The sequence below is a fragment of the Pseudonaja textilis genome, chromosome 5 (assembly GCF_049901715.1).
Source record: "Pseudonaja textilis isolate UNSWEBS1 chromosome 5, rPseTex1.2, whole genome shotgun sequence".
Lineage (NCBI taxonomy): Eukaryota > Metazoa > Chordata > Lepidosauria > Squamata > Elapidae > Pseudonaja > Pseudonaja textilis.
The window spans coordinates 49,940,738-49,954,577 of NC_141994.1; the positions used below are offsets into that span (position 1 = coordinate 49,940,738).

The 13,840-nt window shown below is 37.1% G+C and overlaps 1 protein-coding gene across 2 annotated transcripts in view; it reads left to right on the top strand.

Annotated features, from left to right (window-relative positions):
- CACNG2 (calcium voltage-gated channel auxiliary subunit gamma 2) overlaps positions 1 to 13,840 on the top strand; it is a 143,823-nt gene that overhangs the window by 125,631 nt on the left and 4,352 nt on the right. The window contains exons 2-3 of one of the 2 annotated variants that reach the window (XM_026699966.2): positions 2,561 to 2,644; positions 11,007 to 11,147. In XM_026699966.2, the coding sequence (XP_026555751.1) occupies positions 2,561 to 2,644; positions 11,007 to 11,147 (225 nt within the window). The remainder of the gene's footprint in view (positions 1 to 2,560; positions 2,645 to 11,006; positions 11,148 to 13,840) is intronic. The other variant, XM_087934825.1, reaches the window with a different exon arrangement.

The window sequence follows — 13,840 nt, forward strand, 5'->3', positions numbered from 1 at the left end:
ACAAATAGACACAGTAAGAGACCTTAGTTCACTTCAGGGCCTATGATTTAATGAAATGTCATTTTGCAATTTCCTTTTTATCATAAATCATGATCACTTTAGTACAAGTGTGACTAAAGAGGCCTTGCTTCTCCATTAGTATTTACTTAGCTGGCCTTATATGATCTTGAAAGCTAAACAGGATTAGGCCTGCTTAGTATTCAGATGGGAGATTTCTAAGGAATACCAGGCCTGTAGATTAAACATAACATCAAGGAAACACAAAAGAAAACCACATGAATGTGCCCATGAATTCAGCAAGACTTGAGCTCTAAGGATACTTCTTAGGTTTCCAAGAATTGTCTCTTTAAAAAAATATTTTCTTGATTTATGCCTTGCCTTCAGGCCATATCCATACAATACACTAATCCATGGCAAATAACACCAAATCACACTGATCCTTATAAGATACATACTGACTGGGCTCACACAATATATTGAACCAAAATTATCCAACCACAATGCTGTTTACTTAGAAAACCCATCGCTAACAATCTATGACTATTCCCTCAAGATAAAATTTGAGCTGTATTCATGCTAGATCTTGACCTGGCAGACTGCAAGATTCTTCCATTCCCTTTTGTCAATCAAATATCTTCTATGGTCAAAGACCAACATAATTGTCATATTTGTAGCTTGCCATCTCTGTTGCTAGTTTGTTTGCCATTTGGACAGGATTTTAATGGGCTCTGGGCATTTTTGCCTTCATGGGCCTCTTTCTCTATAAAAATAGAGTTATTAAAAATTATACTTCCATTATTTCCACAGTGGCATTTAATATATGACTGAGCTTTTAATTTGAATAGTATATTTGTAATTTATGAGCTTGCATTCTATTTATTGCATATATTTTCAAGGCTGAAAGGCAAGGCATGAAAATACATAACTTCTACTTCATTTTTATTCTTGCTGATTTTAAAAAATTAAAATATTTTCATGGTCCCTAGGCACTTTACCAACTATGCCTAAAGAATAAGTTGGTCTGGCAACTAGGCAGTCATTTTCTTTACACTTAATGTTTCTAGTATGATAGTGAATTTAATCTGGATTTTTTTCTTTTAAAATGTCCATTATACACAACATGCTTGCCTGCTTGATGTATTTCAAAAATATGGAAGAAGCTTCTTAATTCCTCAGTCTACACAATCTTTAGCCAGGTTGCCTGGGAACTATGGAAAATGAGATCCAACAACTGGCAGGATACCAGCTTGGGTGAAGGTGATACTTTATAAGGATGACAGCAATGGATATAGGAAGTTGGTCATCCGCCGTAGTGAACTGTCTTCTCCAGTAGTTCTCAACCGAAACTATAGAAATATCTGTAATCAGAGATGGGACTGTAAATACTGGGAAGCAGACTTTGTGTCTGTTTACATACAACATGATTAATCCATCTCAATTTAAGATCTAGTGATTGTATAATAGATGAAGTCTGCCTAACCTTAACCTTGCTGAGAGTTTTTTGGAGAGAAGATCTGTGTGAAACTATTTCATTTAATTACTTTATGATTCAGTGAATTCTATGAAGTCAGAACATAAATTAATTCAGTAACTAAAGTCAGCGTGTTATATGAACATATCCTCTGTCTCAATGCCATGTATAGAATTGCCATATTCGTTGATTTTAGTGTTAAATCCTGCATCAAGAAGAATGTCTCACCACAGGCATTCACAATTACAACTTCTGAATACAGGCCATAGATTTAATCCCTATATATATGAATATGAAATCGGTGTGCCTCTGTGTATGTGACTAGTTATGGTATGTCAGCAAATATGTTTAAGTAGGAGTGGATGAAAGGACATCATACCTCATATCATTTGCATTTAGTTGTTTGATAGGCATCAGGTTAGGGATGGAAAACTAGTTACAAACAAAAGTTGTATTTTATACTTAGCTGCAATATAATCTTAATACAGTTTCAGTGGGTCAATATCTGTATCTGATGCTATTCATGCAGGGAAGATACCAAAAAGGTAGCTCTGAGTTTTGAGCTAGGATTTAGACAGATTATCAAGCTGTTTAGGCAAGACAGACTTCTGTATAGAGCAGTTCAAAGAGCACCTTCAAAGAAGTAAAAAGGAAGTCTTAAATTATTGTCTTTAATGAATCGGATTTCTGCAGAAAATCGTGTATGTCTCCCTGTCACTCTGTGTGTTCATGTGCTGTTTTAAAATGGATGCCTCAAACTCAGCATAATAATGTCATGAGCATTATCAAATAGGTGACTTTGATACCTCTGTAATCTCCTTCCACATTATCTTCACTGTCGTGAATATAAATTCTTGCTGAGACAGATAAGGGGAGAAAGTTACATTTCCTCAGCAGCAGATTATTGCAGTCAGAAAACATACTAGTATAACAGGGGTAGAACATCTGGATCCCCTATAACAAAGAAATGGGGCGTTTAGTGAATGGTGAAATAATATCATTAAAACAAATTAAATAAAGAAGACTGTAAAGAAGCTCCTACTCCAATTTCTGGTGTTCTCATTTATTGTTTCTTCTCTTGTATTGTAGGGAATTTTAAAGGTCTGTGTAAGCAAATCGATCACTTCCTCGAGGACACAGAGTATGAAGCCGACACAGCAGAATATTTCCTCCGTAAGTCTGCAACTTCTCTTTCTGTTTCTTCTCTGAGCAGAGCAGGGGTGCCCTTCATTCTATGCTGATGACACTAGACAAAATGTATTACCAAAGGATGGACACCCTAGCTGAGCTATCTGAGTAGGACACTCCTCAGGCTTTCTGGGTATTTGCCTTAAAATGTTCCGTTAAAATCCTATGCTATGTCTTTTGCATGTTTGTGCTTATTTGGTTCCCTGATAATTCATTTAAAAGAAAATCTTTAAGAGGATATTTTAGCCTCCATGTGCGCCGAAGTTTGCAAAAGTCAAAGCCATGACACTAATTTCTAAGATGGGTTATTATTCCTGAGTACTTCACCAGTTGTGCATATCTTTTACTTATGGAAATTGTCAGCACCTCAGAATTATCAGACGTAGGACAAAGTCTAAGAAGAAACAGCATGGTGTAGTGGTTAATTATTTGTGGAGACATCCAGCTTTGAGTTGACCTAGGCAACTTTGGACCAGTCATCATGTCTTACCCCAAATTACTTTACAGGGTTGTTGTCATGGGGGAAAATTAGAAGAGGAAATATGCCGCCTTGAGCTCCTGAAAGAATGGGAGGCTATAAAACTAATATAGATATGCATAGAATAATATAAATTAAATTGGAGGGAATCCATTTTATATACTGTTGTTTAAAACTCAATAAAAAAGTACTAAAATTGACTGGCTGTAGTGAATGGTGTATATGCATGCACACAAATGCATGCACACATATTCCACAATATTTTGCAATAAGCACAAAAGAAATTTCGGTCCCAATTGTTTCTTTTGTGTGCTCTTAGAATGTAAGATGTCTTGGCATTTATGAAGTCACAAGTATTTTGTCATTGAATATATATATATATATATATATATATATATATATATATATATATATATATATATATATTTCAAAGAATTCAGCAAATTCAAAACCTAAATTAAGAAAACACAATTGTTCCATTTATATATAACATGCTATGATAAAATCCTGGGCTCTTCCTCATGGCCACATTAAAATGCATTCCACTAGCTCCCAAGAGGGCAGAAAAATATGCCAACATAATTTGTAGTGCCCTGATAGCAAACCCTAATTGGCCTCAGGAGCAAATCTTGCAAGTAGTCTTGTGTGTCTAGTTCCTCTGGGGGATCATTTAAGGGCAGGGATCATACAGTCCTTTGGCTTTCTCTCCACTCCACTCCAAGTCAATTGTCAACAAGAAAGAAGTCACTGATTTAGGAGGCTGAAACTCTAGTAAAAAATTCATTTGGGACAGAAGCAATATCTTTTTTCCAGTTTAAATTGACTGACAGCCCATCTTTTTACTGACCAGTTTTTGAAAGACCACTGAACATATATGTAGAAGACCAGCATACCAGTGTGCTTAAGGAGCCTAAATAATGTTGGACTATGAATTGCAAAAACAAACAAACAAACAAAGGAGGTCAGGCATCATTCAAGTAGGTATCACCACAGAATAGATATCTGCATTCTTCTGCAGCCCAGACCAAACTGCCCATGAACAGCAATGATTACCGGTAGCAAATGGAGGAAGGAGATCCTGCAAAGCATTAACCAGACAACAGGAAGATGCCATTCCCTCATCAGGTCATCTCCAACGTTTTTCACGAGGCATAATAGATTATCAGTAAGCAAAAACATAAGTTGGCAATAGACTGAAATCTTAAAGCTAGAACAGCTGAGGACACATATAGACTGACTTTGTGAAGGGCTGATGATAACAAAAAATGTTCAGTTAAAATATTTCACCTCTTTAGCACCTATTGTGTACCCTATTTATTGCACTGTATTCTTTTAATACAGTGTCTTTCCTCTGGGGTTAGAAAGATATCCTGATGAATCCAAATTATCAATATTATGGCTTAATCTGATGGCCTGGTTTATTCAACATGCTAAATAATAATGAAATAATGAGTTCTCCTCAATATAACATGGAATTGCAAATTATCCAATCCCACCACAGCCTAACCTAGTGAGTTGCATGACCAGTCAAGTATACTTCAAGACTGAATGACTCTAATTAGGTTAGGACTTTTAACTTATTTTTTTCAGTCCCAATCATAACTCTCGATTCTAGCATTCTTCTGTATGGAAAATCTTCAGCTCCGTTTTGTTACTTAGCTAGCAAGGCCTGCTTGGCTGGGGATGATACAGTAGCAGCTGAGCCCTTGGTTCAAGTTGACAAACTTGACAACTCAAGTTGTCAGGTTGAGTTGACAACTCAAGTTGTCAGATTAGAGAAAGCTGCAGTAAATTTGAGCTCCAAATTATTCACATATTTTTCTTTAAATAGAGGCTAAACCTCGTCTGCTTTGCGTCCTTCTGGGGGTCCTAATATTGCTGTGATCCTGTTTATACATTTGTGAAGAGGTAAAATACTATTGGAGCATCCTGATCAAGCCTCCCAGAAATGTGCAATGTATAATCAATCATCAGCAATATAAAATTATAACAGTTTGAAAGCAACTGTTATAGAAAAATTATATTTAATCTTTAATATAGCCAAAATATTGAGCATATCAATCTGTTCATTCATTCAAACTATTTACCAAGTCCAGTACTGCCTGGGTTCACACATTGTATTAACCCATGATTTGAGGCTGGGATGCTGGAAATTCTTACCAAGTGCACCTGCATAGGTCTAGGCTTAGGTAAATTGTCTTTGAAAGCATGGATTCTGTCAGTAAGCTATGGACCTTCCCCTTTTGTCTCTCCACTAAAAGTATTTCCACACAGTTGGCAACATTTCTGCCACAACTCAAGAGCCAGAATTGAGTATTCTCCCAATGCTCCCTTCAGCAGTGCGATATGAGAGTGCCAAAAATAATGTCCTGCAAGTGCCTGTTCACATCCTTATTTTCCCTTTGTTGTGTTTACTTTTCAGACTAAGAGGGGAAATTTAGGAAAAGGCCTACTTGCCAGGGTTGATGCTGAGTTCTGAGCCATCAAGACCATGACACCTTGACTGTAGAAAAGAAGGGGAAATCTCTGGAATAATTAGGTGGGATAAGGCAGGAGTTATCTATCTTTCAATGTTTCTGCAAGAACGGAAGCTCACCTAAAATTAATTGTGCCACTTTCCCAATCTCCATACAAACCTCTTGATGTCCTTGGACACTGGAGAGCAACGTTGGTCCCAGATAGTATGGCCTCCATTTGTAGAAGGGGCCTAAGAGATAAATACATCCTGAACATAGTTTAACCTTGAGACATTTGCAATGCCAGATTCCATGGTTTTACTAGTAGGAGTAATCATGCATAGTGTTGTAGGGTACAATAACAGCAACAATTATTAATTATTTGTGGGGTTCTCAGTTGATCATATAGCTCATGTTTAATTAATCTGTCTGCTCCTCATATATTGAAAACAACAGATGAACATTTGTGTAGTTTGGAGTTGCACAGTATCAAGAGATATTGTGCAGCTCCAAACTCAATATATGGGGAGCAGACTGAAATCATAGCTGATATTTCAGCAGAAGAATGGAAGCTTTCTTGATAAATGCCAAATATCCAGGGAAGAGTATAATTCTTGAACCTTCACCAAATAATAGTATTCTTATATTAATGAATTATTTGCTCTAAAACAAATTATTCTCAGGGTGCTTTGTATAAATATAAATGACAGAAAAAATAAAGTCTAATGAAAGCCACATCCAGAAAAGCATAAACAATCAACTTAAAGCAAAACAAATTAAAATATGTTAACTAATAAAAACAAAATGTAAGAAGGGTTTTTCCATCCATTTTCCCCCAGGAAAGAAACCATTTTAACATAAAATTAGGCAGCAGGTAAACACAACTATTTAAAAAGCCCCACAAAATAACAAGCATACCCAATCAAGGTAATTGTTTTTAAAAGGTGACAATATGATCTGAGAAGAATTTAAGTCTCTCACTAAAAAAAAAGATACTAGACAGGTACTAGTTGGGTTTATCTGGAAACTGTGCCCCATGAGTGCTTGACCATAACTGACACAGTCTTGCATTTCATTATGTGAAGATATGTGGAGGAGATAAGAGGAAAGAGACAGATAACCCTTTAGATAAAAAGTGTTCTTCAATGTCAGCTCCAATGCTAGTCATTTCATGAGCAGATCTATCCAATTTTCTTGTATTTATTTATCATTTATCAAATTTAGACACCACCCATCTCACTGTCCAAGTGACTCTTGGCACAGAAATACAATTCAAAACACAGTTCAATAGACATGTCAAAATACAATTCAAAACAGAGTTAAAAAACAATTTAAAACTCAGAGGGAGCCCTTAAGCCACCAAACACCTCAGGAATACATGCCACTCTTCAATCCCCATGTCAGTTGGCAGAACCAGGGCTTCACACTCTTCCAGAAGGCCAGAAGAGTGGTGCTCAACCTCACCTCTGGAGGCAGAGTGGTCCATAAGGAGGAGGTAATGACAGGGAAAAAAAATCTCTTCCTGAATGCCTAAGAGTTCCCAGACTTATGGAAGAAGTAGTTTGCCACTGTCACCTTCTAGGGTGCTTTTGATTTTCAGTCTTGCCTAATACAGCAGCCCAAACCAACACTATGAATTGAGTCTGGAAATGAAACCAGAATGAATGAAGATTATGCATTGTTGATAAAATATTACAGACATTCCATATTCTTGCCACCATATTTTATAATAACTAAAGCTTGTAAACTATTTATATGCAGCTCCATGTTGCAATATTCCCACATTATTTATTATTTTCTACAATACCCCACAGTCAGCAAAGCCACCTGTGCCTCTGTAAATCATCTGCACACAAATATGCAAATTGTAAACGCCAAATGATATAACAAAGAATGTTATTTTGTCTACCTACTTTACAAGGCAACAATTCTATATTATGGATTAAATTAAGCCCACTCCTTGCTACAGTTTAGATAGGGATTCAAAATGTATTTATTTTCCTAGGCTTTCTAATTGAATAGTTTTAGCTTCCATGTTTTATATCTGTTATTTTTATGATTATTTTAATGTACTTTATCAACTGCATAGAGTAGCTGGTGTGTGTGTGTGTGTGTGTGTGTGTGTGTGTGTGTATACATGCCTATACACATACACATACAAAATAATAATAATGGGATGTGAAGATATGCATGTTTGTAATTAAATCTATTCCCTGCAATAGCAATATATCATGCAAATTAAGCTTAGTTTACAGCAACCAACTTGCTTTTTCATGAAATGGCTCTTTTCCGGCCAGTCAAAACTGGTCCACAAAAAGCCTTATGTTACTGTAAAAGATTCTTTATGTGTTGGACTAATTAAAATGTGTGGAAAAAAGGGAAATTGTAGAATCCACCTATATTCTAAAAGACCTTTGATCATGAGCCTCTCCTGGCAATTACTGACATTCCTCAGTGTTAAATCTCATTAGTGTTTTCTAGAGGTCGTTAGTGAAGCATAGTTCCATCTCTGAAACACAGCCAAAGATACTTGTCTAATACAGACTTGAAATCAGTGGATTTTAAATCCCTTGGAGTGGGACAGAATCACGTCCATGATTTTCACAAAAAAAATCTGAACTTGGTATTGTATCCACAGACCGTAAGTGCAAAACATTAAGTAAGTGCCTCGTTGTAATTTAAAGGTTTCTCCCCTTTTCCATCGTTTGTTGACTCATGCATTCTTCAGCAAAACCCCTGAGAAACTGGTGAAAAATAGAATTGCATTGCATGTTAGTGCCACCCTCTGGGTAACAAAAAGGCCAAAGCAGCATGAGGACTAAAATTCACACCAAATAAAGCAGGTATCATGACCCAAGAATGGAGGTATCACAGCAGTGTTGTGTTCATTTTGTTTTCAAATAAATAAGTGTTTCTTCTTAAAATTCCTAGGGAATTGGCACTGTGAAAATAAATATCAGTATAAAGCAGGATTTCCCAATCTTGACAATGTTAAGATGTGGGAGCTTCAGCTCCCCATCCAGTCACAATCTGTATGGCTAACCACTCATTGATGGTTTCCCATTAATGGTCACATTTATTGTTTGCATTCAGTCCTTTTGCTAGATCCAGAGAGTATCTCAGTGTAGGGACAACTGCACATAAAGCTCCCCTGATAGAATACACACAGATCATCCTGCTTCAACACCCATATCACTCTTGTTACAGCAAGGATATGACCTAATAATATGCACTGATAACTTTCATTAATTGGATTTAAACAATATACCAAACTAGTTTAAAACTGGGTTGGGTACTTTGTCATCCAGCATGTTCTGAGAATCCCAACCTTTGTTTTAACACATATGAACCAAGCCATTACATTAAGCCATAAGATTTGTTGAGGTATGTGATGTTATGTAAATATAACCAGATTTTGTTAATTGAGGCTTATGTTAGTGTGTTGCATAACCCACCCACTAGCCAAACTTGACAGTTCAGTTTAGAATCACATGGCCCTTTCAAGAAAGAAAGTTGCTATTAATTAGTTCCTTGGGCCAAAGGTCTCCTGTGAAGGTCTTTGTCATGACACTTGTCTTGCTATTGCATCTTGCAAAGTTTTCCTGTAGATTTGCAGGAGCTAGTGGGGATGGAAGACTGGATACAAAGGAACCTTTTGATACAGATTTATGAAAAGAAATCAGATGCATTTAAAAATCTTGGTGGGGCTATTTATTCCCTGTCCCTAGGTAAAGATTTTTTTAATCCTTTATATATATGCTTCATCTAGTTAAGTACTCAAGACAACCAACAGCATATTATATTTTGTTATGATTTAATTATACATTTTAATGTAGCTGAGCCATCCCATGGTGAAAGAATTGTAAATCAATGGATTTTATCCACACTTTCAAAGTGTATTTCTGATTATTCTGATATGAATAACTTATATGAATCTGTCCCAACCAGGTATACTCTTCATTCAGATTGCTCTTCAGCCTTCATAATTTCCAGCCAGCATAGGTTTAGAGAACAGCAGGTTTAGTGAAGCCAGCAAGCTGAGGAAGGCTGACTTAGAGGCTGCTATGTTTTACACCGGAAATAAAAAGTATTGAGTCTATTCTACGTACACCCCATAAAGTGCATGTTTATCTTTTAAGCATCTAATATACTGTACGTGTGTGAGACCTAGATGACTCAGATTTTATAAATGGACAAGCTTACAACTGTGCACGAGAGTGCTTTAATGTTTCCTAGAAAAAAGTCATACTAGTCACACATGTTTGTTTGCAAGAGCTCCCCATTCTCCATAAGGCTTAATCTGAAAATCATGATGTCTATGTGCATTTATGTACTGCATGCTACTGCCATCTACTGGCTAGCCTCTGTGAAGAGTAAAGTAGTATATCTATATCTAAGTGAGAAAGTTAAAATTTGCCCAAATCATAGTTTACCTTTAAAAGGAGAAGGTCATCTTAGATTTCCAGGAAGCATAATAATACATTAGGAGGTGAAAAACATTTTTTTCCTGTCTAATTGGAGGAAGCCTTAAATCAATTATCATCTTCCTTTGGGGTAAATACAGCAAATGAATACAAACAACTAAAACAGCCTTCATTAATTTGCAATACATGTACACATTTCCAAAGCATAATGTGCTTCTGGGGAGTTAGTGTCAAGTGTTAGCAGCTGAAAGGCAATCAGAAAGCAATTTCCTCTCTTCGTCCTTAATGCATTTTTTTTTTTGTGGAAAGAAACAAGGCCAAAAAAAGGGGGACTGGGAAAAATGGAATCTTCACAAGATTCCATGCTTGAGGCACAAATCCTGAACGATAAAAACCTCCTCTGCTCCCCACCCCACCACCATGTGTCTGTGTGCAGGCCTGCCTGTGAGCAAAGACCGGGTTCATCTGGAGAGTCTTCCATGCCCACTTCTGCACAATATTTGTGTTTATTTTCAGGACATCTCCTGCTGATTGCAATTTGTCAACAATATGCTGAATAGTACATGGCATCATTTTAATTTTCTGGCCTCTGGAGTTTCTGTATGTTCAAAGGGATGGCATTGTGCTTTTGTTTTTGTTTTCGTTTTGGTTACCAGACCCCATTTGATTGTCCCCAGCTCTAAGTACACTGCTCTCTTCTAATATCCAATATGTTGATAGTTCATTTGTAACAGCTTTCTTCTTCTGTTGATGCTCTGTTTCATTCTCCTCCTCTTTCTCTTTCCTTATCACTGGCCTTCCAATTCCTGTGCTTGTTTGCTGTGTCTTTTTTGTTCCACCTTGCTGCACTCCTCACCAATCTTCCACACTCTTCCTTAATTCCCCCCCCCCCAACTGCATGTCTTCCCTTCTCTCCTTGTCTTCCACACTTGCTGTCATCCTCCCCCTCCCTTACCTTTCCCCACCCCTCTGGTTTTCTTTGCCTACAGGGGCTGTAAGAGCCTCTAGTATTTTTCCGATCCTGAGTGTGATTCTGCTTTTTATGGGTGGACTCTGCATTGCAGCCAGCGAGTTCTACAAAACCCGACATAACATCATCCTTAGTGCCGGCATTTTCTTCGTGTCTGCAGGTAAAAGGGCTGAGGGACCAGTGGGCTGCCTCTCTGTACAGGGATAAAATCACAAAAATCAAAAAGGAGGGAGGGACCCAATGTGTTGGAAGGTAAAGGGAACAACCAGCTCCCAGAGCATTGGGTTGGAACATAAATGAAAAGAAAAAGACTGGGAATGCTAATATTTCCCAACTCCTGTCACAATTATTCATTTCCTCATCTGAATTAAATCATGCAAAATGGAAAAGGAGATGTTTTACTCTAAGTGATTGCAGGAAAGGAAGAATGCATTGCAGTTGCACTCCATGTTTCAGAGTTGCAACCTATTTTAGGGGAAGTCCAGCTAGATTTGACAGTGGAAGAATAATTTGTTTAAACTTGTGTCTGTCTTTCTTATGCATAGCGCTGGGAACAGGAGGTCCAATCATAGAGCAACACACGGATATGACTAGTGCCCTCTATTTTCTGGAATTTCTCATTACTTCCTCACCCCCACAAACACCCAGCCAGATTCAGTTCTATGTTCATTGGAAGAAAAAAATAAACTAAAGTCACACCTAGCAATAGCATGATGCATAGCATGATGTATCCACAATATTTTCAATACATACTGAGCATATATCTCACATATTCACCTGCTTTTTTGCTCTAAAAATCAGATTCTTCTACCCTCATTTGAAAATCCTGAGATGTAGTTCTATCTTGACTTTAAATCTCTCCTTGCATGAAACTTGGGTTTCTCCAATCATGTCTAAACAAATAGACCTTCTGCTGTCATACTTAGTTTGATCCTGCCAATGCAATACAGTGCCTCTAAAATTTCAGAGAGAATTCAGCTGCCTTGCATACATTGTATTCAGACAGGATTTTTTTTTCAAGTGCATTGTTTATAACATGGTTTCATAAATGTTAAAAGTAACACTAATGAAAGCAACCCCAAGATCCTGGATGACAACCTACATATTTGGCAAAGAACATCAGACATGTGTCCCCCTATTCCCATTGTCCTGATAGTTCCCTATCAGTGCTTTCCTTAGCTGAACCTGTCCATTTTGCTCCAGGAAGGAAGTGGCAAGTCTGTTTAGGCACGTGCCAAATATGGTACTTCATGTTGGCCACAACAGAGAAACCTAGCTGCCTCTTTTCTTTTCTTTTTTTTAAGCCCTAGTGTAATGTTTCTCAATCTTGAAGTCTGTATATCTTAAAGTTGCCAAGGTTGAGAAGCACTGCCCTACTAGAAGACTTTTCTTTGACCACAGAACTGGATGGCGATATGGATAATCTTTCACCAGAAGAAAAGAGCATCTCAACACACAAAGTTTTTTTATACATTAGGTCCTGTTTGCTACTGGTAGGTTGTTTAAGAAAGAGCAGCTCAGAAAAATGAAGAAATTTTAAATGGCCTCCTAAGCCTGTTTACTATTGAAAGAATAAGCCTATGTTTGGGCTTTACCACTGCAGCATGCAGGTGAAGACTCACAGGATTGAATTTCTTCCATACCAAAATAAACAGTAAAAAAAATCCCTCCATATCAAACAATAGATATTTGTTTATTGTTTCATTTTGAATCTTGCCTTTCCATTCATAGAAGCTCAAGGCGGCTGACAGACAACAACAAAACTGTATGTACATTAGAAATCCATTTAAGTTAGGTAGGATGACCTAATGGCTAAGTCATCTCCAACCAATTGGAAGATCCTGGCTGAAGACAAAGGATTCATTAATTTTCCAAAATGCATTTCCTAAGACCACTTGTATCATAGCTTGGGAAAATGCAGAAGACCCCCTCAGGGAGCCTACAAGTCTCTTAAATCAGGTACATGTTTAAAGCTGTCTTTCTTTAGCAGCCAAATTAATTTCTATGCAAATAAAAAGTTATTCAGATAAGAGAATCTAAGCTCCTATATTGTATAGTCATCAACATAAAATATAACTTTCTAAGCTGCATTTAGAAAACTGGGAGGTATGTTAGGACAGGCATAACATTACCCTGGTATCTCGGAGTGTTAAGCCACATAGCAGCTGCATTTTGCACAAGTTACAATTAATTTTTTACTTATTTACCTGATGACATATATGTTGCCTTTATGTTCAAAGAACAGCTTTAAGACTGCCACATTTGAAACATGTTCCAGTAGTTTAACTATGATGTAACAAAGGGGCAAGTAACTTGCTGGATCTAACCATCTCAGGAAGAATTGCAGCTAGTGCATTAGGCATAATTTTGCAAATACAGTCCTTGCTACAGCCATTATCTGCAAATCAGAGACAACTGGATGTCAAGGACTCTTTCAAGTGAAGTACAATCCCTCCAGAATAGTTTTTCGTTGGCCAACATTACAGGCTGAAGAAATCCTGAAAAAAAATCAGATATCAGGAAGAAAAGTTCTAGCTTAACCTTTCTTCCAATCATCTTCTTTTCTAGGTGTAAATATTTCTAGATACAGAAGTGTATTTTATTTCTTTTTAATGGAGGAACATTTGATCATGTGAACCTTGGCTGCAATAAGAAGTGGTACAATTTAAAAACAGGTTTTCACCTCAAAGTGAACAAGGCCAAAATAAGGTCTAAGATTATACTCATGTTAACATCCTCTTTTAAGCAATGAAAATGTTGAAGTGTGTATGTGGGCTTTTTAAAGAGCCTGTCTTTCTATTTGTGGCATTTGTCTCTTGTTTCAAATTATTCTGTTCATATGTTGACTGTGGC